Source organism: Oreochromis niloticus, linkage group LG22 (genome assembly GCF_001858045.2).
Source record: "Oreochromis niloticus isolate F11D_XX linkage group LG22, O_niloticus_UMD_NMBU, whole genome shotgun sequence".
Lineage (NCBI taxonomy): Eukaryota > Metazoa > Chordata > Actinopteri > Cichliformes > Cichlidae > Oreochromis > Oreochromis niloticus.
This window is the reverse complement of record NC_031985.2, coordinates 5491648-5518180: the sequence shown is the minus strand read 5'-3', so window position 1 is coordinate 5518180 and position 26533 is coordinate 5491648. Positions and strand designations below refer to the sequence as shown.

Sequence of the window (26533 nt, the reverse complement as noted above, 5' to 3'; positions counted from 1 at the left end):
ACGTTGAAACTGTGGTTGCTCCGGAGGATTCAAGTCGACAGCTGTCAAAAGGATTTTTTTTCTTTTTCTTTTTTTCTTTTTACGTCAGACTCTTTGTCACGGTGCCCTGAAGAGTTTCTCCACTGGCACTCCGAGCTTGTTATCGTAGTTGTACCGTTCAAAGCCACATATCAGACCGCATGAAACGGAAAATGCCCTAAACTTTATGTCAAAGTAAATGCCAAACTTTATCTTCTGCTCCTCACACTGCAGCCGCCGCTGCATCAACACATCGGACAGTTTCTTTAATATTTACATTAAAAATAAATAGGAATTTATATGATCCATGTAAAGAGTAGCTGGGTATGCTGCACACTGATGCTTGTATTATTTTCACACCGCACAGAAAATATACACGCAGATTTTCACAGAGTTTTTAAATTTAGATATTATTATTATTATTATTGTTATTTTATTCTTAAGGAAGAATACCATAAAACATATTTTCACTCATGAATACATTTGATTGCTCAGTACTCGTGTAATAATGTTTTTTTTAGGATACTTTGCATCATTTGAAAGTCATATTAAAGACCATCTTACTACGTCTTCTTGAATCCTGTCCATGAATAAATTGTGCTGCCTCTCCTGTAATTTCAGTGGGATTTGTGCTCCATACCAATTCAAGGACAGACTACGCTCATCATTGAACTTAACATCTTAAACTCTACCAAGTCATCAATGACAAAAAAGAGGATGGTCATGAACCTGACCCTTAACCCTGGATAAGTCACTAATGACCTGATGAATGTTAAGAGGTTAACTACACACCTGTTAAGCTTCCTGACTGTATCTTTGATAGTTATGATGTTGTTGTCTTGACAATATCTGTCAACAGAAATTAACATAGACACCATCTGCGGTAGTTGTCGCTGCAGTAGTTGTCAACAGGATTGTATTCTGCCACAGCGAGACACAGACAGACTCACAAGGTGAAAACGATACCCGCCATCCTGCCAGTGTCGGTAATATGGCTGCTGGACACTCATATTTGAAGATGGCAATAAAAAGGAATAAAAATGGAAAGCAGTGCACCAGCGGTAATAAAATATTAAAGCGCCCGGCCTCTACTTTATTCATGCTTTAATCAGCAGCTGCTGCGCACAGAAACTCTTTAGCTCTACATCTCCATGAATGAGCGTGAATGTGGGTCTCACTTGGTTTTAAGCCCTTACTGCTCTGATTAACATTTTTCATCTGGTGTCAAATACGGACGACGGTTAGCAAATTGAAACCACGGGCGAGCAGAAACAGAATTAACTCTGTCTTACTACCGGCTCCTTTCACTTCCTCAGCAGATCTATATTCACATCAGATGTTTATTTTCATGACAGGAGAATGAGGAATAAGAATAATCCATTTCTAACAAAGCGGCTTCTGAGACAGCAGAGGGATTTAACAAAGACGGTCGTGTTAGTGGGTGATTCATTCAGATGCAAGCACACCTTGTTCAGTGTTAGATCTGAGCAATAAATATGCTAATAAGTTACATTTGTTAACCTTCCTGCTGATTAGAAACTCATTTTCCTGGACAAACATGTTAGTTTGGCGTGTTAATCACTAAAACTTTGCGTAAAACCAACACAGCTGACAGATTACACAGACCTAATTGAATAATGCTTCGTTTAATCTCAAATGCTAATGAACGCGCTCGGCAGTGAGTCGCTCACAGAGCCAAGGCAACAAAGACGCTATCATATCGCTGTAATCACTGTGTTAGTGTATTAGAGTATGAGCCAGATGAGAATATACACGAAAACAGCAAAATATCTGTGGTTTCTGTTTAGGAAATATTCAGTTAATAGTTGATTCAGTGTTGGGATGCGCTGATCCAACTGGTTCCAGACCAGCATACTCTACCTCTCCATGTTGAATACTAATCTGACACCACTTTCATTTCTCTCTCTGAGACTGAAAATCTTATTATTATTTCATAACCTTGTAAAATAAAATGTAGCAGGAAGTGAAGTGAATAGATGGGCCTCATAATCAGTTTATAGTCAAAGACAGCAGGTCTAAACACCTGATGGAGTCACAACTCAATTAAATGTCATACACTAAATAGAAATAAATAAAATAACCCATCATCTGGTATTTTACCCTTGTGTAGTTTTACATAGATTCCAACTAAATGATCATTTTTGAGTACAAGTATCATTTTTAGTCTTTTTTTGATCTTTCACTTTTTAACCATATGTCGACACAAACAGTACTAGTGACTGGCTGACCACTTTAGCCCCCAAAATAATGTTAGTGGACATAATGAATAAGACTTTATTTAATCTCAGTAATAAACACACTCAGCAACAAGAAGCTTACAAATTCAAGGCAATGAAGAAGGTATCGTCTAATTGTAATCTTAATAAATATATGACTAACACTCATGAGAGAATACGTTCAACAGCAGCATGAACCACTTCTGTTTTAGGAAATGTTTTGTTAGTGGCTAATGTATTCAGTGTTAAAGGCCCATTGAGTCATTTATGACCTCTGTCAGCTTCGGTTTGTGTCCTGCAGGAAATCATGCAACTGTGAAAAAAGCCATCTCCTCTATAACTGAAGCACATGCCCATATTGGTACAACAACAAACTCAAATATATTTAAGATTTTGCACCCACGTTAATAGTTCACCATTATCTATCCTCTAAGCTTATAGTCAATGAATGATTCATAGATGCTTTCAGGATTTAGATTTTTATAACTTTCTTTATCCTTTAATATGGAATTTGCTGAGTACTCATAACTCCTAAAAATGAGAGCCAGGCTTATCTTGAGCCTAAACTGCTGGTTAATCTTTCAGCATCCTGCCCAAATCTGCCTCCCCCAGCGCTAAACAGACTTAGTTATTCTTCCTGAATCACAGTTCATTTGTAAAATTATTATTTCCCTCTTTATCCTGCTTCTGCTTCCTGTAGACTACATCTGGGTTCTTATGGGACAATTATACCCAGTGCAAACAGCTCTGTACCGTTTATACCAGCTGTGAGGGCACGAGTACGCACTCGAGTATCGGACTGAATACTGGTTGTCACCACGCAGACGAAACCTCGACATCAGTACACACACATATGAGGTATAACTGGTTTTTTACACTCAGTGAGACCTACTGACCGTAGGACCAGCTGACAAATATCTGCTAAGAAAATGTTTATGCTCATCTTTTATTGGTTTGGGGTGTAGCCTTACTCGCGGATAAGGCAGATATGGCTTTTTAAACAGTGAGAAACCCAAAGCTACCCATCAGATCTGCAGTGTAGCGTGTTAATAAAAAATAAATGAAGCTCTTTTCAAGAGGTCAGAAAGGACAGAAAGAAATACAACAAGTCTTATTCTCAAATTCTGGGCCTTTGACTATGTTACTGCTTTCATAATAAGGTTATTAGTTAGAAATCAGGAGTCTTCAGTATTTGTCAAACAATTCTAGGCATCTACACCAATGAGCAACACCAACAAAGTACTGAATGTGATGTGACCACACTGTTTATCTTGTTATAAAGCTGTATTCTGCCTGCAAATTTAGGTCCTGGAAATACTGTGTCGGTTACTTTGACAGTCCAGTCTTCTCCTTCAACAGTCTCCAATTCCAGCCGTTTGCCAAAGCAGGAAAAACAGCTCAGAAATGGCTCAGAGAACATGACCTTATCACGGTTAGGGATTTGGGAACCTTGTTTGTAAATTCTTTATCTTGCACTTTAGTTACTTGTACTTGTGTTCTTTCAGAGTTTTTCTTTATCAGCCAGTTTCTTATCTGCACCTCGGCCTATATTCCCCCCAATTTCCCTTTGTTCTCTGCTGCATCGTGTGTTTCCCAGCAGTGAACCTTTAATTACTTATAAACCTGTTTTTCTTTTTTAACCTCACGATTTCTATCTTCCCAATTGGCTGACCCTTTTTGCCTTGTCATTTTGACTGAACATTTTGGACTTCGTTGACTTCTTACTTCAGGCATGTAAGGCCTCTTCTCCGTACATTCCCAAAACAGGAGGATCCCCTGGATCTAATTCTGGTGTCACGATATCAGAAAGCACAGAACAGTCCTGGAGGCCACAGCCCCACCTGTACAATCTTAGTCAGGTGGTGTTAAGGATGTAGTTTTCTGATCTAAAGGCATGTTGTACTTGTAGGCAGAGCAGTGCTGTGCACTGACTGCTAATGTCAGTGTTAACTTACATGCTGACTTGGCATAGTTGCAATTTTCACAACATGACCATCTGCATTTAGTGTGATGACGTGCTGGCATTTGCTAATTAACACTAAACACAATGTTTGATGGTGCTAGATGAGTTTTCATCCTGAGGAGAGCATTTAACTATATTTTATAGCAATCTATCGAGTAGTTCAAGACAAACTTGAGTACGACTGATGACCCAATCTATGCAACAGCTGGTCCACTTTCATTCTGAATGTCTCACATGTAACAGAAGAAAGCAGGAGCCTTGAAATCTTGAAGCAGCGCTCTCAGTATTAGCATCTGAATTATTCAAGGTTCAAGGTCACAAAACCTAATTAAAAACTGTGAGTATAAGTTTGAACTATAATTTATAATAGTCAAAATCTCTCTGTTATTGGACATTTCAGAGTTCAGAGTCATAAAGAACGCCTCAGTGTGTGAAGGTGGGGGTTCAACCAAAGGCAAAAAAATCAGGTCTAATCACACATCTGTGTGTGTGTGTGTGTTTATTTTGTATTCAAATAGACTCTGTTTAGTGTATCTCTGTTGAGCTCTAGTTCAGTAGCGCATTTCCCTGAATGGGAGCGAGACACTGGAGCAATGTGTGGGCCGAAACCAAAATCCCTTCAAACACGATAACTTTGAACGTCTCTCAATAAACTGACATTCTCAGCTCATCATCCAACTGTTGAGTAAATCAGCGCTTTATGCTGCAGTCCTGCTTCATGGCGTTTCCCCTGAAGGACACAGTTTATTCAATAATAACTACCTTCTATCCAGCTGTCAATTTTCTACATCTATTTGTCCTCCAGGGTCAGTTAGTCCAAGTCTATCCTGACACGAGACAAAGATATGGCTACTTGAAAATTGGGGTTATTTTCTTCTTTCTTGAAATATAATCAGAGGTGGCTAAAGTGCACACATCCATCAATTAAGTAGAAGTACAGATACATGTGTTAGAAAATACTCTGGTAAAAGCTAAAGTATTGACTCACATTAAAGTGAAAAAGTACTCAAAGTACAAAAGTAAAAGGCAGTTCTTTGGAGGTCACTTCTACCAGCTATTTGTGTGCGAGGCAAACTGAACCTCATGTTGTCTAAATATAATAATACATCGTTCTCCATCTCTGAGAGCGAACCTATCACACACTGACCTTTCATTTGTCTCCCTGGGAAATACAGAAACTGCACAGAAACAGTTTGTGTGTTTGCTGATATTTGCTGAAAAGTTGCCTTTTAAATTACCTGCCACTTAGAAAATGTTACTCCATTTACACTTGCCGAAGCACCGCGACCAAAACTGATTGACATCTACACCTTGGCCTGCGTATAGTGGCCTGAGTATAGTGCAATAAATGATGCATAAATGATATGTTTGTGGCCTTTTTCATTTGACATCAGTAGCATTGATAATGGAGTATAATATTGTTCTTTCCAACTGGTTTGACATGATTAACAACTCCCCTCAGATGTGTTAAACCTAAAGTAATGAGCCCGTTTTGAAGAGAAAGTGGAAATATTTAGATATTTGTGATCAAATGTGGGGAGTACAAGTTAAAAAAACAGTTGTCAGAAGAATAATTACTCAGTAATATAGTACATATATATGAAAATTCAGTGACAAAGTGAAAGCATTGGTATACTGCTACTTCCTTTCCCCTTCAGCTCTGTTGAAGCAGTGTTGGCTTTCCTGCTATTGTTCCTCACACTCCTTTTTGGAGTCTTTATTTCTTTCTTTTTTACTGCCCTCTGGACTTCTCAGCTATTAACGATTTGCCTTTTGTTATTTAACTTGATCCATGACTCACTATGATGCATTTACTTGGGAGGGACAGAAAAAAACATTTTAAATAATGCAGTTGAGGATGTAATTAAAACTTTGGATGGCATTTGGGTTAAAGGGGTTAAAGCAGCTCAGTGGGTGCAAAACAGTGAGTCACAAACAGAACCTAATGGTGCATAATTAAATCCGGAGATCGGGCTCGTACTACGTGTCATTTCAAAATTAGAGCTGTGGGATCATCTTTCTAAAAGAGGGGCTAATCTTCTTTAATTCTGGTTTCAAATGATGTGAAAATGCAGTTTCAGAAGCTTTTTTTCTGTTTTAAATTCCAAAGGGAAACATTACAGTCGGCACACATTTTCCAAATCTTCCAGCAGTTTTCAAGAAATTTGTTTTAAATCACAAACTAATGGAGATAAAATAGGTCCTGCAGCTGAAACTCCGTCTGATCTGTTTGTGTTTTCCATCCTCTGACTCAGATTCTGGAAGGCTTATATCCTCGGAGGAGATCTGGTCGGAGCACTCGGTATTGATCAGACAGGCTGATGTTTCAACTAATGCGCCTTTCACTGAGCCTGATGCTGCAGGGATGTTTTCTGCAATTTTGTGTTTAATGTGCAATGTGAGTCCAGCATGATGAGCTCATTCCTTTGATTTTCATGTTCACTGGTTTGTGCTGTAAAGTTTTAGTTTATCTATGATCCTAAACTCACCTGTAGCCACAAGCTGTGGGTTTCACTGATACATGCACTGGAAATGCGTGGGTGTCCGAGCTTTCACTCAGAGATGGGGTGAGAAGCTCAGAGTAGAGCTTTATTTAGATTTATTTTATTTTAGATTTATTTCATTCTCATTAAACCTCCTCCTGGGGTCAAAGAGGAGTTATACAGCAAACAAATAACAATTCAGTGTGGTTTGAGCATCTAACTAAGATGCTGCCTGGATGCCTCCTAAGTGAGGTGTTTAAGGTAGCTGTAGCTCAGGTGGTACAGCAGGTCACCTACTAATTGGAAGGTTGGTGGTTTGGTCCCGTCTGCTCCAGTCTGCATGCCAAATATCTTTGGGCAAGATACTAAACCTGAGTTGCTCTCCGATTCATCCATTTGAGTATGAATTTTTGTAGATAGAAAGCATTTACAGGGGAAAAAGTGCTTGTGCAAATGGATGAATGAGGCAAGTTGTGTAAAGCCTTGAGTGCTAAGATAGACTAGAAATGTGCTATATAAGAACCAGTCCATTTACCATTTCAGTCATGTCCAACTGGGAGGAGACACCAGGAAAAGCTGACGAGATAATAGTCGTGCTCACGTGAAGCTTTCCCTTCCTGTGCATGTTGGAACCCAAAAATCCAGCTCGTTTGGCTGCAGTGATCAGATCCCATGCCTGGGTAGATTTAAAAAGTCAGGCCCTGGTCTGCTTGAAAATCTGGACCTCAGCTGGACTCAGGTACATCACACAGTGTGATTAGTCTTGGTGTCATCCTCAATAGCACTCTTTCCTTCACAGCACATATAAATAATATCACTCGGTCTTCCTACTTTCACCTCCGTAATATTAACCGCCTTCGTCCCTCACTCACTCCACACAGTACCGCCATACTTGTCAATGCTCTTGTCACATCTCGTTTAGATTGCTGTAATTCTCTTCTCTGTGGTCTACTTCATAAATCCCTCCATAAATTGCAGTTGGTTCAAAATACAGCTGCTCGTATTATTTCCAGGACTAGATCCACTGAACATATAACACCTGTTCTTAAACAGCTCCATTGGCTTCCAGTTCACCTCCGTGTCAATTTCAAGATCCTGCTTCTTACTTTCAAACCGCTTCATAATCTCGCTCCTCCATATTTATCCAATCTTCTCCATACATACTCACCCCTTCGTACACCCCGCTCTGCTTCAGCTTCCCTTCTGTCTGTTCCACCTGCTCGCCTGACTACCATTGGACTCAGAGCCTTTAGTTGTTCTGCCCCGAGACTTTGGATGCACTTCCACCAGATCTCCGGACCACAAACTCTCTCACCACTTTTAAATCACGTCTCAAAACCCATCTATTCAGAATTGCATACACCTGATCTGTCTTAGTCCATTTGTACCTTGCTCAGCTTTTATACTTTTATGCTCGTGTTGTGTTTTGTTTTACCTTATGTCTAAATTTTATTTTGCCATGTTTATTAGATTTTATTGCTGCTATTGTTCTTGTGTTATTGTAAGGTGACCTTGAGGCGCCTATAGATAAAATGTATTATTATTATCATAATTACTGTCCTCGCATGGATCCCCAATGCTCCCTCAATGAAAGCTTCATGAAAATCACTTTAACTGATTTACAAATATGACACAGGGCAGTGTGTCACTGCTTCCCCAATTAAGTCACAAAATGCATACAACTGTAAAGAGAACTGTGCAAGAGCACATCTCAAAAGAGCTTCTGAAAGTAAGAGAGGGAGTGTGAGAGAGAGAGCTTGAGATGCTGAGACAGATCAGTTAGAGCAGTGTGAGTACAGGGAAATGGAGAGGAGGGGCAACTGTGTTTGAGCACAGTATACAGTGAAACAGTGCTTAGTGTGAGCACTAATGTCTGGCTTGGAAACACCCCTTTATCCCCCCAGACGAGCTGGAGGAGGGGTCTGGTGAGAAGGAGGTGTGGGCACCTCTGCTGCCCCTGCCACCTGACCCAGATAAGCAGCAGATGATGGATGGATAATTAAGAACAGAGTAGATCAGATCAGCAGTGCCACTGGCTCATCTAATAGGGTAAGAATTATGAGTTCAGTTGGCACCTTTTGTAAAATAGGACTTTAAATGCTTTTCTGACCGCAGCATCCTGAGTGACAGCTACCTCAGGTGCCACTAATTAAAGAGCAGCATAGTAGAGTACGTGATGGACAGAAAACCTCCTCTGGGCTACTGTTTGGAAGCACTAAACATTTTGGCCATCGGCACATTGGTTTATCACAGGATGGTACGATATTAATAAGTTGTCGATCACCACGCTCCAACTGGCACTGAGTTTTATCATCTGTTTTACAGTAAATGGTAGCAAGTATTTGTTTTTAAATTGAAAGTGTTTAAGACCATAAATTAATCAGAGAAGTGTTTAGTGAGGTAAAGTGAGATAGATAGATAGATAGATAGATAGATAGATAGATAGATAGATAGATAGATAGATAGATAGATAGATAGATAGATAGATAGATAGATAGATAGATAGATAGATAGATAGATAGATAGATTGATTGATTGATTATACTTTATTCATCCCGAGGGAAATTGGGTTAAGGCTGCCAGCCGTGCCAGCGCCGTCTTACCCCTCCGACCATACATACATTACACAAACATCACATGGGGAAGACAGGTCAGAGGGGTATAACATGGAAAAGCACAACATGAGGAAAGATGAGGAGAAAAAAATAACTCCCCCCAGACTGAGCTCCAACAGAGAGATCAGTTTGAGAACAGAAAAAAAACACCTCTGCACATAGTGCATGAAAAAACTCTTAATACACCAAAGAAACACATGACAAGCAACAGGGGTGGGTAAAGGGTGAGAGACAGCCAATGTAGACAGTGCATCCGGGCCTGCAGCCTATGCGCTGGTCTCCTTGATCCACCGTCAGCATCGGAAGGGAATAAGCATCGAAGGCATTTGGAGGGGGGATGAGTGTACATCTGCATGTGTATATATGTCTGTGTGTGTGTGTGTGTCCAGAGTTCAGCTGAGACAGTGTCCTTCGCCCTGCCAGGCTAAGTAAACAGTCTTCCAGCCAACCCAGGTGGCCTTGCATAGAATTGGAAGAACAGTCTCAACACAGTCGTTATCAGGGTGCTTTGTTCAGCTCCAGCCTTGAGACCGCAGCTGGCGCCAAAGGGATAGCTGCATGAAGTGATGGTGGTTTTAACTTTACTGCGAACAACTCATATGAATTTCAAAGCTGTTCTAACAGTCCAACAGTGGTCTCTCAATCTCCCGTTGGAGAGCCATGAGCTTCTCCATGATGTTATCAAACTTACGCTTCGTGATGTTGTCATTCTTGTGCTCAAAGAGCAGATTCTGAGAACTCGCAACCGCAGTGAGCTTCTCCAAGATGTGATCCAATTTGCGCTCAGAGGTGTTATTCCGAGCGAGCCCGTCCAGATGTAGGCTCATTTTTCCATACAATTGCAACCAGAGGCAGTCTCCCCCTGCAAACCGCTAGAAGGAATTCAAGTTGAAGACATTTCTGCATTAGCTTTGCTGCAGGCCTGTTCCTTTTCTCATTTTTCCCTTTGTACATCCTCCCCGTCTCTTAGTCCTTTCAACCAGAGCAGGGCAGAGGAGACAGGGAGGAGTTACAAGGAGAAAGGAGCCGAGGAGACAGGCTTTTAACTATGAGACAGACTTGCTTTGCAGCTCATTTTATTGCCATGTCAATAAATTATGACATTTAGCACAGCTGCATTATCTGCTCTGCTTTGTTACGGCCTACTCTGTATTTAATGATGTCTGATGTCATACGAGCGTAACAGTGTTCATGACAGCTTTTATATTTGTTGCTGCGTTTAATTAAATTTACAGCGCCATCTGAAAAGATTTTTTAATCACACAAACGTTCAAGAGCAGAAGGTTTCATCATGCATGTGATCACCTTAAATAACTGAAAGGTCTTATCAATACGAAGGACTAATTGTTCGCAGATCGCTCCGCATGCCACTGTTCGGATAATCCAAAGATTTTGCATGCGTCTTTTACAGGTAATACATCTGCACAGGATACACTTCAATCCTCTGTCCTCCAGTTGCATTTTAGGAATTGAGACATCCTTCAACATGTAGATGTGTTCAAGATGTACTGAGATTACTTTTGATCAGAAGCAGAAGGGAGGAGGACAGAGGAGACTAGGAGGCATAAAATAAAGCAATGAGAATGTTCTGTTAACTTCCAAATTTCTATTTAGATCGAGCCATGAGATCACTGTCGATCTTTCGATCTTTCGATCTTCGCGGTCTGAATTCTTTGGTTTTTTATTTTATTTTGCTTGCATTTGAATCTAGTTGAATAGGATTTATTCTGTCTGTCAGTCTGTAGCATTTTGTTTGTCGCACTTGGTCGAGAGCTCCCTGTTTCTGAGTCTGAATCATCTCTCCGAGCTCCTCATCTCTCCACCTGCTGGCCTCTCTCTCTGCAGGCCAATAAATTACACAGAGGAGTCGTGTTTATAGAGATAAACAACTCCAAGGCTGCTGCGGGATCAGAGCTCAATGCAAACAGCACTTGATCAAAACTGAATTCTGTTTCTGATGCTGTGACCGCTGAATAACAACTATGCCTCGCAATGCCAATGTTCCAGGTGCTTCTCACAGTGGCAGGAGGGTGCAAACCATACATTTATACATGCTGATGCAACAGGCTTGCAGGATGCATTTCTATCACAGCCATGTTGTTGGGTGGTCTGACCTATTCCTGCATAAAAACTGTGGTTTTGTGCTCCTTCTCGATGTTCTGTTGATTTTGATTTTAAAACAACAAGCAAACTTATTTTAAGCAATTTGGGCAACTACTTTGAATTGTTATGTAAATGTCCATTATGTAAGTTTCCTTTAATAGTGGCTCAGTAGTTTATGGTTTACACATTTACCTTGTAAGTAAAAGATCTCTGGGTTCAATCCAAGAAGGCGACACAAGTCATTTCGGGAGGTTTTCAGCATGTAGCTAAAATAGCTACACGCTGTGGTGACCAATGGTGAAAAAGGAAGCAGGTTAATGTAGCCTGCTTTATTTAAATTTCCTTTAATACCAGTGGCTACTTAAGCAATAATGTGATGAATACGGACACAGACTTCTGCAACCTTTGTGGAGATTTAACCTTCTCCTGCCATGTAAACTGCTCTTTAATTCTCACAAAGATTAGACGAAGACAAAAAGATTAATCTTTTTTAATGAATTTCACTGACATGTCAGGATAAAAAAAAAGAGAAGAAATTTGAAAAAAATTGAGTATGTCATCTATTTAACGGATTTATCATATAAAATTATATGAAAATGTATGTTCTTGTTCCTGAATATGTTATGTTCTAGTGGCTCTGAGTTTGTTTTATATATAGCTTCTGATTTCTTGTTTTATTTTAGCTCCTCTTTCCTGTCCAGTCCGTCCCCGTCTCGTCTCCGTGTTTGTTTACCTCCAGTCTCCACAGTCGTGCCCCCATGTCTGTCTGGTCTCTCTGTGTTCTGTCTCCGTGACCGTCTGCATTTCCCGTCTTGTCTAGTTAATACATCTGTAGTCCTGGTCTCATGTCCGTCTCATGCTCTAGTTACATAAATCTGCCATTTCCCAGCCAGCTGTGTTTTGAGTTCACATTTGTCTGCAGAGTCTTGCATTTGGGTCCTCTTCCTGCCTGCTACACTGTCCTATGACAGTTTCATACCAGAATGCTGATAGTATCCATGACTGTTCAGTTATATAAGTTTGAAATTGTTGGGATGTTTTGTTGTAAAAGCTCCAAAAGCTTCTGTGAGTGTACATCAGGGAACAGGCTTTAAGGGTTAAGTTACCTGGACTAACTACCACTATAACAGCACTTACATAAAAGAGAAAGTGACAGCAGCACACACACAAAGCATCAATCACTGATGGAACAACAAAAAGGACGGACGTCTCCATTTTTGTCTCCCTTTCTTACTCTTTCTGCTCCTCTCCCTCTCTCCAGGGTCCACAGCTGAGAAGTGATACATGGCTCAGTAATAGCCTGAACCCAGGGGACAGCAGCTCTGTGGCCTTGGTAAGAGACTATCAACACTGGCACACCTTCACACCCGGTCACACACAGACAGTCACGAGAGTGCCGGCGTACACACAGGAGTACACACAGGTTTGACTAATATGAGCTCCTGCAGGCTGTGACACCACCATTTTCTCCCAACAGAGCATCCCTTTTCCTTTTTCATGATGTTGTGACACGTGCAGGAGTTGAAATTAATATTCCTTTTGTCTACCTTCCAAAGTCTCTGAAACAGCATTTAGACTGGGGATGTATGTCTGTGTAGCTTCTCAGTCATCCAGGTCAGTCCTGAGAGCTTAAAAAGGAGAACACTTGCATTTACAGGACAAAGGACAGTCTTTTGAGGATGTCAGTGTTCACATTTTGGACGGAGAAGACAGGTGGTGTGAAAGAGGAGTAAAGGAGGTCATCTATGTCCACTGTGAATGAGCAACATTGAACAGAGGCAGTGACTTATGACATCTGTTATAAGCCACTGACAATGCAGTCTTGAAATCCCTTCCAAGGTGTTTAAGTCCTCACTTACACTTTGCCCAGGTGACCTCAACACATCACACGATGGGGTGGACATCACCCTTAACCCCTGGAAACGATATAAACCTACACCTTTTTTCACACCTCAGCTCATGTGTTGAGTCTCAGAATCAATAGTGGGTCATTGACATTAAGGATCACCTTAAACAAAGACAACCCCGACTTGGAATAAAATACCTAGGACTCTCCACCATTTGTTTTTAGAACTGAAGAAGCCTCTACGATGAGAGAATACATCTTCTAAAACATAAGCAATCCCATTACTCTTTTTTAAGTCCTCAAGACTACACTAGGGATGACTCAACATGTCGGGGTGTTCCTTGTGTTTGACTGGCCTGTAATTTAGACAAGGAACAGAAAACACTCCTCAACTTGTCTAAAAGACAGAAAACCCTCAGAAGACATTTAAAAATGTGAAATCGATGAAGTTAAAAAAAGTGTCCAAACAAATATTTTGTGTACTTTAGGGACTATACGAAACTGTTAATCACATTCTCCGTCAACCAAATCGTGCTTCGAATATCGCTGAAATGTGCAGCTTTTAGTGTCACCAATGCACCGAGAGTCAGATTCGTTTCTAGAGTTTAGCAGTTTGCTCCATATCATACATCCTGGTGCAGAAAAAACAGAACCTGGTTACATGTAGCTTTGGTTATATTTGACATACAGACATGTTTTTCTGTGTTTTTTTCCCCACCTCTGCTCATTTACGACTTTCATTAATGGAGACCTTGAGTAGCACTACCCGGGGCAGAGCCATCTGTCAGGGATGCAGACTCAGGTAGTGGTCAGCGGCCACCCAAACCCTGCAATTTTACATTAATAAAATATGAGTAATACATTTAACCGAATACTATCGCTGGCACCGACCAGCAAAGGCTGCAGTCTTTAAATGACTAGTGGACATCCTCAGTCAAAAACCAGATCAGGTGTCAGTGACAACAAACAGATTTCTTCCCATTAATTCTGTGTTCAGATGTCTTGACATGACAACAATGCTTTTTAGCCACTTTCTGTCACCCGCTGGCTCTCACTATATTATGACACTTGTTAGGGAGCTTTTACTGCACTTACAGTAACACAACACATTGTTTTCTTATCGATTATCAGTATTTCACACCACCTGTGTGTTGCGTGCTCCGCTCAACACAGTGTGTATGAAGAGCTCACACTGAGAGGAGGGAAAGGAGGAACTGATGTGACAGTAAATAAGACAACTTTGCAATAAAGTGTTAACTGTTACATCATAAAGGCATTAAATTAATAGTAATTTTATATTCTTGGATAAGTTTATTTTACATTTTATTTTCTAAAGTTCCAAAATTTTTATATAAAGTCTGATGTTGCCTTACAGCCACATGAATAACTGGCTGACTCCGTGGGTGCTACTCTAATTTATACCATTGTAATACAGTAATACTGAAATATTCATTTACAAAAGACACAGTTAGTCAGGTAATACTTTGAACTTGCCCGCACAACTGAAAGGCGTGCTTTCATTTTAAAAAATATAATCGGCACAAGCTTTTAAACAGCAGCTTTTACAACATATTCCTTGAACTAACCATGCATGACACATCAATGCAGTGAGGAAAAAAACTTAAAACTGTAACATTTCATCAAACAGGTTGATTCAGTTCATCCAAACGCAGCAGTCAAACGAGCAGAATCACTTTACTGGGATTTCCTCACCTGGATTATCGCCCGTGCGTCAAGATATTTCTCTAAATTAATTTACTCAACATAAAATTTTAAATTTGGCTCGATTTTGCTTAAATTGAGCTATTTGCACTCAATAGATCCTGTAAAAATGGTAATGAATAGTAATTCTGAGCTTTTTGGCATTAATGAGATTAGCAGCGATTTTAGTCACGTGACTAAAATTCAGTTTTCACTAACGACACTGCACTTCAGCAAACATACTGGAACAATAAAACAATACAGGAAGGCTAAAACTATATGCAGTGTGGCACGTTGTTGGTTCGGGTTCAGATGGCTCGTTTGGTTGTAAGAAATGTGAAGCATTTGATAACTACACTGTGATGAAGCCCATTAGTTTTGGTCACACCTGTGGCTGTTTGGCAGTACACTGTAGGCAATGATTACGGTGTGTTTTCATTCACAAAAGTGAAAAAGGTGTTTATATGTGTCTTGTTTGCTGTAGAACAGGTGTAAGAATAAGGTGGAGACATTCAGCTTCATCTTCTGGTGAGATTTTGTTCATGGCCCTTAGCTCCCTTAAGCCAAACTTAAGCAGACATCCATCCATCACTCACTATCTCCGCCTGCTTATCATCCGACGTGGCCGGAGCCTTTCCCATCTACCACCGAGTGAGAGATGGGGCACATCCAGGACAAGCTGCCAGGCCATCACACAAGTGACACATGGAGACAGACAACTATTCACACCTCTGCCAATTTAGAGGCACTAATTAATCTGAACTACAGTCTGAGGCAGGAGGGTGGAGCACCAGCAGAGTCGGGGTGAAACTGAAACCCAGAAATGCCTCGGCTGTCTGGAGGTTTCAGACCCAGAACCATTTGTTCATAGGTCAGCAAAGCTAATCAATTAATAATAAAATACTGAGATGAATTACCAGAATTATGAAATTTAAATGACAAGTTCGATTCATTACGTGTGCCTCAGCCACTCGGTCACTTGTGCACTCCACTTTTTTAATGTTTCAGTGACTGTCTGAAGTCTGTGACTCACAGTGATGGTGCCAAAGCAACACAGCAGACACACTGCTGATGCGTTTTTGCCTTGACTCTGTTTTTTAGCAGTAAAATTAATAATCAGTTGAACTGAGGGCAGATTACTGACTCAGCCAGATGAGACCATCCCACTGTCTGGACATGAAAGAAATCCTTGGCAGGCTTGCATGTTTGTTAGAAAGATTCATGTCCTGATGCACTGACCTGAAACTGGAGGACGACGTATATTAAAAGCTTGTGCTCTTAAATAAAATGTTTATTCACTCATAATTACAACGATCCACAAAACAAGATCACACAGATAAGAGTTATTGTGCTTTATTCAGCTTTCTTTAGTGCTCTGACTTTGTCTTGCGGTATATACTGGGAGTCACAGATTTGGGTGTTTTATCCTAGGATTTCCTAATCTGCTTACTGAGTCTGCCATCGTTTTTAGGTCCAAATGCTTGTTGTGTTCCACTGTGAGTTTTTAAAAACTTAGCTTAAGGATGAGCAACACATGAATAGTGTCGATAAAAAGCTGGAGAGGCCATAACGACACCTGAATAGTTTTTGGAGTGCTTGTGTTAAAAAAAGAAAAAGAAATCACTGTAGAAGGTAAAGATGATGAGTCTCATCCAAACTAGAAGACTGGAAACAGGGTCGATTATTATCACCTAACAAGCTTTGAGCCTCTGGGCTCAGGCTGCGATGAAGGCTTCAGAGTTGGGGTCGGTTCACTTCTTACAGATTCATTTTCACATTTCAGCACCAACTCAGTACATTTGAGGATATCTTTCAGGCTTCACAGAGCTCCCTGTGGTGCCACCAAACTCTTTTCTCACTTTCAATAATACTTCTGAACACCCGGGGAGGAGGATGCCCCAAAAGAGGAGTACTTTCCCATTCCCATATACTGAAACAGACTGTCTTAACACTTTATGGCCGTAAACTAGAGACACTGCGAACACACACACACACACACACACACAGTGCTGTGAGAAAGTATTTGCCCCGTTCTGAATTTCTTACTTGTTTGCATATTTCTCAGGCTTAAATGTTTCAGATCATCAAACACATTTATGATAACCAGAGTAAAAACAATGCAGTTTTTAAATGATGATTTCATTTATTAGGGCAAAAGCTACCCAAATCTACCAGGTCCTATGTGAGAAAGTAATTGCCTCCTGTTGTTAAATCTTGAATTAACTGCAATTAACCACATTTTTCGGAAAGAAGACTTAAATTTCACCTGGTGCACCCCGGCCTGATTACTGCCAGTTGAATCAATAAATCACTTAAATAGAACCTGTCTCACAAAGTGAAGTAGGCTAAAGATTACACTCTGCAGGGGACGCAAACAGCTGGACATGGCCAAAGGCCGAGCAGCCATTCCTGACTTATTTGATGTCTGCAGGCATAGTTGAGACATCATAATGTAAATTCTCTGTGCAAGAGCTCACATCATCACAAAAAACAGGCAGGCACACAGACATCCATGAGGGCCCTTGTGCTGACTCTCTAATGACATTTACACCACACCAAGCAGACCCTAGAAGACTCAGAAAATATGATCCCAACATTAAATATTCCAAAAAGCAGCAAATCATGTTACATCCACGAAAGAAACAAGAAGCCATGAAACTGAGTAGCTGATCTATCATCCTCGAATGGGTTACAAGGCCATTTTTAATGCTTTAGCACTCCAGCAAACCACAGTAAGAACCATTACCCACAAATGGAGAAAACTTGGAACAGCAGTGAACCTTTCCGGGAGGGGCTGCCCAAGCAGATTTACTCCAAGAAGGTCACAAAAGAACCCAGAACAAAATTTAAACAACTGCACATGTCACTCATTTAAGGTCAGAGTTCATGATTCAATCGTAACAAACAGACTGAGCATGAATAGTGTCCATGGGAGAGTTCAGAGGAGAAAACCACAGAAAACATGAAGAGTTCTGTTAACTTTTCCGTGGACTGATGAAGGTTTGAGTCCCAGTACATCTGGTGTAGGACTAACACATTTCATAAAAAGAACATCATAACAACATGGAGGCAGTAATGTGATGGTCTGGGGCTGCATTGCTGCTTTCAGGACCTGGATGAATTTATGGAACCATTAATTTTGCTCTTTAACAGAAATATCTGAAGGAGAATGTCCAGCCATGAGTTTGTGCCCTGAAGCTCAACGGCACTCGTGTTATACAGCAGGACAGTGATGCAAAACACACCAGCAAGGGGTCTAGACAAAGACTGGTCTTGAATCTGATTTGGCGTGACCTTAAACAGGCTTAAAAACTCTACAATCTGGCTGAATTAAAACAATTCTACAAAGAACTGTGTGTCAGAATTCATCCTGAGTGATGGGAAAGACTCACTGTCAGTTACTGCACTGCAGTTCTTACTGCCAAGGTTGGCACAACCAGTTTTTAGGTTTCGGGGGTAAGTTTGGATAACTTTGCAAAACTGCAATTTACATTTATCCAGGTTATTGTTGTCTAATATCAGAAGTTGTTTGATCTGAAACATTTAAGTGTGACTCATACACCACAAATGAAGAAATCAGGAAGAGGGCATACATTTGTTCGCAGCACCCGGTATCTTTGGGGGCGGGTCTTTAACCTTTTTCAGGGCTGAGGCTACAATGTGTAACAACAGGAGGCAGTTCTGGTTGAGTAACAGCGCTTCTTTCTCACCTCTATAATATTTGAGGGGACAAAAATCAACACTCATGCTACCACTCTCACTCTGGAGAGCGCTCAGATGTAACAGGGGAGCTGAGGACGCCAGCACCAGAGTGTCTTTTACATTCTGTCACAGAGGCTTTCAGCAAAATGGAAAAATAGATTGAGGTGTGCAGAAAATGGTGCAGGCATTTTTTTTTTTTTTTAAGAGATAATAGCACTTTACCTGATCCCCATCTTTCCGTACCGGCACGGCATCCGCTGCTGTAGAGCCAAAGAGAAAGAGAGAGAGAGAATGAGATGAATTTAAGATTTCATTATCAGGTGCTTCAGTAGTTACAGGTATGATGCCACATGCAGAAAACAGAAATCGGTTTAAGCTGTCTGTGATAGGAGAAGGCGAGCAATGTGAGACAGGAAGATACAGTGAGGGAGAAACACTGACAGCAAGAGGGAGAAGCAGATAACAGTATGTCACACTGAAGCCGCCTTCGGCCTGCTCACTGTGGAGGAATGACAACGCCGTCCAGTATTTCTCTCTCACACACACTCGAGCACAAACACACCGAGCTAAAATTAGATTAATTATCCACGCCAAGCTTTGGCACGCAGAGGGCACAACCAGTGTGAGTCATGGAGGTCAGAGATGACTCTGAAATATCTGAGGGTGATAACAGTGGAAGCCATTCTCCTACTTATTATTGCCAGTAAAGTTAATAATTTAGTGCAAATAAAATAGAAAACAGGGACCACTGTTCTCTGGTGGAGCAGAGTAGAGAGACTGTGATGATAGCTGACTCACCACTCCTCTTGCTTTCCTTGATGACCTTGAACGTGACCTTAGCGCTAAATTAAGTTATCCAATGAAGCTATCAGTGTAGCAGCTCATGCTAGCACTCTGTGTGAGAGCTAGCAACAAACGAAACAATGATGAGACACAAACAGGCTGTCCTGCATTATTTTGCTACATTACTGGATGTGCTGTGCAGCAGAGCAGCATTAATACCCCAGAGTACTGTGCAAAAGTCTCGAGCCACCCCTTGTTTCTTTATATTTTGTTGTAAAAATGGGAAATAGGTGCAAACATACACGGGAATCCAGTGCATAAGGCAAAAGCACAGTATGTATGAGCTTGAAAGTTAATAGTCTGAACTCTTTTCATCTGGACGTGATGTTTTCTTCTCCTGAAAACGTCACGTCCAGATGAACAGAATGGACTTTCTGGGATTTCCTTACCTGGATGATTGAGCATGCATCAAGACGAGATCTTTTAGATATGATTTCTTGTAATTTGAGGAATCATTTTACAAGCTTCTTGAAGGGCATCCAAAGCTCTGTTTTGGATGTTGGCTGCTTTTTAATGCACTGGCAGCGTGTTTGGGATCATTGTCATGCTGAAAAATAAAGCTATTGCCAATCAGATGCTTTCCAGATTGTAATGCATGTAAGAAATCTGAGGGAAAAAAATCTGATAGTACTTTTTGTCATTCACAATGACAATAAATTGATTTAGAATTTTTCCATTTGGATCAATCACTCTATAAAACCTGCTGCCACTGATTTTCCGCCCAGTTCTTGTGTGGTTTACCTCAGCCTTTTCTCTCTGGTCTCCAGCCTCAAGAATGATTTCTTGACAGTAACCTTTCCACCGAGACCATTTCTGATCATGCTTCTGTGAACAGTAGATTAACTGAAGAGCCAGGTGCATCTTTCAGATTTTTCTCCTTTTTTTTGAAGGACATGACTTTCAGATACCTTTCACCTGCTATGGATAGTTGTTTCTTTTAGACCTGCCACTTCTTCCTCCAGTTGTCCAGTTTACCCACATAGTTTAAGGACACACTGCACACCATGCCAGGATATGCCAAGTTTTCAGCTGTCTGAGAATGAACTTGTTGGTGCAAACGTTCTATTTTAGGCTTGTCAAACTGTATTATTGTTGTCATTTTTTTATATATTTAACTAAAGAAATGGGAACAAATTGTGTTGTTTTAACAGGCTGCCATAACAAAATGCCAAAAGCTAAAACTTTAAATTGCTTCTTTGCTAAGACGTCTGTTATGTACAGACATAACATTGGTTTACGCCTTGAGTTAGATTCCTTTTTCTGTGCTTATATGACTCATGGGTCAGTGTCAAGTGGCCTAACAAACAACGAAAGCATTTCTCTGAAAATGGTCACGTCCGAGGACTGAACTGAGGCTTCAAAGACTAACTGGCAGCAAAATATGAAGAAAGGAGGGGTGGCTCAAGACTTCTGCACAATACTGCAGGTGCCTGAAGTTGTACATGTAGTGTGCCAGCTCAGTGATTACAGTAAGCAGGCAGCAGAAAATGCCACAGTTATTTGCACCCAATGGCAGATTTATACCAAGTGTCAACATTCTGCAGTAATGAATTATTTTTCTGTAAGTTGAGGAGTCTTTACTACATTAAACTGCATGACTTTATTCACATTTGGTTCTTGAATTAGACCTTTCCCACCAAATTTCTCAATATGTTTATTAATGTTTGCACTGTATATTGATGATACCAGAGAAATGTTAAAGCATGTTACTGAAAACCAGGTAAAAAATGAGGCACTTCCTGTTGCGCTTGTACTGCTCATCCATCTCATCAACCATCGTGCTTGATTACATTTTCCCTGATATCGGTTTTCCATCACCTTTATATGTTGATGAAATCTTTTCGCATTGCTGACATCGCCCAAATTTTGATGGAAAAAGTCGAGATGAGAATGGAAAAAGTGCATCTTTGGTGGCATTCTGGTCCTCATTAGCTGATATACTCTCAGCATGCTATCCACAAACACGGCGCAGTTCTCTGCTCTATAATTGCCAAGGACATTATGGACAACCGGCACGAATGCTTCCCAAGCTGCTGCTTCAGTAGGCTTCAGTTTGCTTTTGAGTTCATCGTCAAGAATCAGGTCATAGATTTCAGGACCAACAAAGACACCTTCCTTAATTTTTGCTTAATTAAATGTATTTTTTAAACGCTGAAGCACATCAAATTTCTGTCAGGCTATAATAGCTGTCCAATACTTCATGAATAAAAAAACAGGATGTTGTAGATGAAAATGGTTTTCAGATTTGGAGTCAGTAAAATTTGTTCCAGGTGCAGGTGAAAGAATCCCAGGAGCAAACTGCTTGTTTACTGCATAATAAAATTAAATAGTTAGATCCAGAATACAGCACAAAGCTGTTCAGTGTGTCAGTTCAATACAATAAACCAAATCATTCTCAGCAGATGGTATTGATACAAAAAAGAGTGATACAGATATGAGACGGTAAAAACCAGGCTACAGAGACAGAGGACTGATCAGAGACTTCTTGAGCTCTAAATCATGTTAACAGGATTATGAATAGCTCTTTCCAGTAAGCTGTCCTTGATGCTCCTGTTATGATTCAGGAGCCTTGGGAGGGCTGTCAGCTAATGTGGTTCACCTGGTCATCCTGTGCCCTGAAGACCGTAAAAGCTTGTCTCTAAGCTCATTCTCTGTCTCAGCACCAGCTGGCATCAAGCTTTTAGCTCATTTATTTATTTATTTTATATTTAAGCACAAAAGTGCATACATTTAATTACATAATAAGCAACCAAAATGCTATTAAAATAAATAAAATAATCATATATTTTGTGAAAGGGATGTGCATACATGCGCTATGCTAAACCTTAATAAATGACCTTGGTCTTATTTCTTGTGTGAACACTGTGGCAGTCGCTGAGTCAGTTTGTCGCAGTATGTTTCACGTAGCAAGCATCGCATCCTAAATATATAAACAAAAACAGGATATGAGTCATAAGCAGGGAACTGAAGTGCATGGAAAAGTCTTCTTTTCTTCCTTCTGGAAGCAACATCTTTTATTGCAGCATTAAGATGATTGAGAAGGAAATCTCTGTCCAGTGTATCACTGAGTGCCAGCGCTAAAATTAGATTAATTATCCACGCCGTGCCTTGGCACAGGAGGGCGTGACCTGTATGAGTCAGTGATGCCTGGGATATTGAAGGATATTAGAATTAAGTGGCACTGAAAGGAGGGGCCTCCCCCTTGTTAACACAGATTATAACCTACATCTGTAATATCTTTTGGTAGAAAGAAGTGAGATAAAATCACTCCTGTTTGATCCAAAGGGCTGCAGGAGGACTAAAATACTTCAAGTCAAGTGCTATGAAATTAGTCCAACTTCAGCTAGAAGAAGACAGGATGAGAGTGCTTATGAAGAAAATTGCCTAAGTTGTTGAATATCAATCTGAGGAGTAATCCTGGGTGTTGTACACTCATCATTAGAACAGTTCATTGCCTAAACCTTCAAAATCCTCCTTTAGCGCATCGCCTCTCTCGTCTCCTTGCGAAAGGCTGGTTGAAGTGGATTTAACAGCTGTAATCAATAAGGCAGATTGGACTCACTTATCAGGCTGCGCTGCTCAAAGAGCCGACATTTCTTATGTATCGCATTCTGAACATATGGCCCAACATGCACAGTGATGCTGTCTGCATTGATTTTAAACTCTCCCTGGTCCCGCCTCGCTGGTCCCAAGCACGACAGTATCTAATAATACCTCAGCCTTCATAACTTCAATGGAGACCTAAGTTGTTTCTCCAAGGAGTACCAACAAAGGCCAAAGGTGTAGGGAGGGTGTAGCTTTTTGCTCTTGCTCAGGGGTGGACAATACAGATGTTACACTTTATGTCAAGGGACAAGAAGGTGCTAAAAGCAATTGATTCAGTTACAAAAGACCCTAGTGCTCACCAAGCTCCACTTCAAGGAAAAAAGTGTTTTTAATTATTTTTATTCCAAAACACAGACGTTACATGAAGTGCAGATGCACCTTAAAACTGCATTAATTGTCCTGGACAGCAGGGGGCGACTCCCGTGGTTACAAAAAGATTTCCAGTTGCACAGACATCCATAGGAAAATGATCGCTGTTTCTGTTGCTCTAAGACCTTAGCAAACACTTTCCTGATGACTTTATGATCTCACTTTCTAGTTTCATGTCTTACTGAATCAAACATGATGTTTATTTTGTGAATTGTGGTCCCCATCAGTCCCAGAAGGATGTTAAAGCAAAATATGGTTTAACACGTGTCATTTATTGTCAGGAGACAGGGTACACCCTGGACAGGTCACCAGTCTGTCACAGGGCTAACACGTAGACACAGACAACCATGCACACTCACTTTAACAACCGCAGGCAACTGAGAGTTTCCAATTAACCTAACCCCACTAACTGCATGTCTTTAGACTGTGGGAGGAAACCGGAGTACCCGGAGAGAACCCACGCAAACATGGGGAGAACATGCAAACTCCACACAGAAAGACCCCGGCCTGATGGTGCAATTGAACTCAGGTTATGTGGTAATGCTGAGAAAAGAGATCTTCACCATCAGGCACAGCTGTCTTGAGGGACATTAGTTTTTAAATCCTGTCAGTAGTTCAGCATATGTGGCTTCATTTTAAAAGTTTATATATTTGTTTAGAAATGTCCCTTTAATAAAGATTACTGATTACTCAAAAAATGTGATCATGATATTAATTATTACTAATAAAACAAGATGAAGATTAGGTTTGTGCAATAGCATCATCAGTCTGTTTCTCACTTTTCCTTAAACAAAGAAAAGTCATGTTGATTCAGTATTACTTCACCTCACCTGCAGTGGCTCCATGCACAACTGCTGATGCCCAACCCCGAGTTTAGAACCACTGATTTAAACACACCAAGCTGTTAATGCAGCAGGCCTTCACACACTGTGTTTTATTCTGTGTGGTTGTGTAAACATCGAAGCTCACTGAAATGTGGTGCACATCCACTAAACCAGTAAACAGAGCTAAATGGGGTGCGCACATTCATTCTCTGTAGGATTCCAGATAATCACCTCTCAAGACTAGCGGGAAATCAGACAGTATGGAGCAGACAGAGAAACGGGCTCCACACACAGTTTCAACTTGGAAGAGGATGAAAATTCAATATTGTAAAAAATGTAAGTTATCTAAATACTTTGTAGGTACAACACATTGTAATGTAGGTGATCAAACATCAGTTCACCAAGTCCTGTGTTGTTCACAGAATTAATGTGATCAGATTTTATTAAAACATCTTTCTTATGTAAACACAATAACGCTGACTTTACAGCGAGTTGACCCACACCCACGCATGTACTCTGACCCACACAATGCAAACTTGTTCCTTAAAAACATTTCTTAGTCGTAGACACATTTCCACCAGAGGAATAAGTTGACTTTTTCAACTTTGTTAGACACGTTCGCTCGCTCGCTCTCTCTGTTAATGAAAGGCATGCAGTCTTAGTCATGACTCTGCTTCTCTGTGAGTACATTTGAGATGCAGCCCAGGGGATCCTGGAGGCCATTTACTCCACACAACACAACCACACACACACACAAGCACATACAAATTCACACACACACAGCAGAGACCTCAGGAGCTGATGGAGCTCCCTGTTGGAGAAATGATGGAGGAAGGAGAGGGTGAGGAGAAAGGCACAAAGGGAAGCTGAAGACTCAGAAAGTCTGACAGGAGGAAACATTGAGAGATTGAAGCTTGAAGCTCAGGACATCAGGGGATTAGGTATTTAGGTATGTCGGGTAATAATACAGACTCATGGCGGATCTTGAAATATTCATGACATTTAATCTATTAAGTTGTGTTTCTGGACATAAATTTTAAATAGTCCAGTCTCATACTTAGTTATTGGTCGTGTCTGTGGTTACAAAGTAAAGTTTTCTCTTTAAGGCCAGAATAAAATCCACAGTAAACAGTTGGAGGCTGTGACATTAATCAGTCCACTCATTCAGAGACCTCAGTCCCTGAGGGGACAGACTATTTACACTATAAATACATCTGATTATTCATTATCATTCAAAATAGTTAGTTTGGTTCAGGCAGTGTGTGTTGTGTGGAAAAAAAAGTGCAAAGTTGTGTCCAAGGACATAAACTACTAGATTGTTGTAACCATTTTATGTTTTTTCCTGAGTACAAAAACAAAATGGGAAACAACAATTGTGCCCCTTTGAACAATAAGGCTCATTTGAAAGAGCAAAATTTAGTATTGTGGTCACACCTTTACAAACCTGAGAACCTGCAGTTTTCATCCTAAATATTTATCTGTCTAATACCGAATAACCAAAATTAAAGATCCCCTGTAACATACAATCATTTAAATAATGCACACGTTTATATTTTCAATGAGAAAGAAAACTGCACTCACAAAAGTGAGACAGTGAGATAATCTGTGGAATAAATCAAAGCCGTCACTATAATGCAAGGCCCACACTGGCATACTGTGAAATAATCACAGCTGCTTGGACTAATATGTGTAAGTCGGAACAGCTGGCGGTATCAGTGATCACTCTGGTGCCATTTGATGGACATTTACCCAGAGTTCCCTGCAATACCAGGAGGGACTGCGGCGTACATCGCAGTCATTAGTGTCAGTCAGTGTCAGACGACTTAATGACCATTAACACTTCAACTTCTTTTTTAGCATCTGTATTGCTGAATCATTTTAAAGAAACAAGTCTGTCCTTACAAGCACGTGCTGCTTTAAAAGAGTGAACATAGCCTCTTAGTCTGGAAAGTGAAAGTGGCTTAAACCTGCAGGTTCTTTTAATGGCCAGCAGGGGGCAACACCTGTGGCTCTAAAAAGAAGACACATTGTACAGAAGTCTATGGGGGGGAAACAGCCTGTTTTCACTTGATTTATTCTGTCAGCAAACGTTTGTCTCATGTTTGTGGTCCCAGTCACTGATTTCAAGTCAGATATATTACAACATGATGTTTCTTTAATAAATTGTGGACCCATTCAGAGAAAAATAAATGAAAATCAGGGCACAACCAGCAGTGGCTACCT

The 26533-nt window shown here is 40.6% G+C and overlaps 1 protein-coding gene across 5 annotated transcripts in view; it reads right to left on the bottom strand.

Annotated features, from left to right (window-relative positions):
• Positions 1 to 26533, bottom strand: part of LOC100706767 (involucrin) — a 72938-nt gene that overhangs the window by 20805 nt on the left and 25600 nt on the right. For all 5 annotated transcript variants that reach the window (XM_019350946.2, XM_019350943.2, XM_005457539.4 and 2 more), the window contains exon 2: positions 18891 to 18928. Coding sequence is in view for 4 of the 5 variants with exons in the window: in XM_019350943.2 (XP_019206488.1) it covers positions 18891 to 18928 (38 nt within the window). In the remaining variant the exon portion in view is untranslated. The remainder of the gene's footprint in view (positions 1 to 18890; positions 18929 to 26533) is intronic.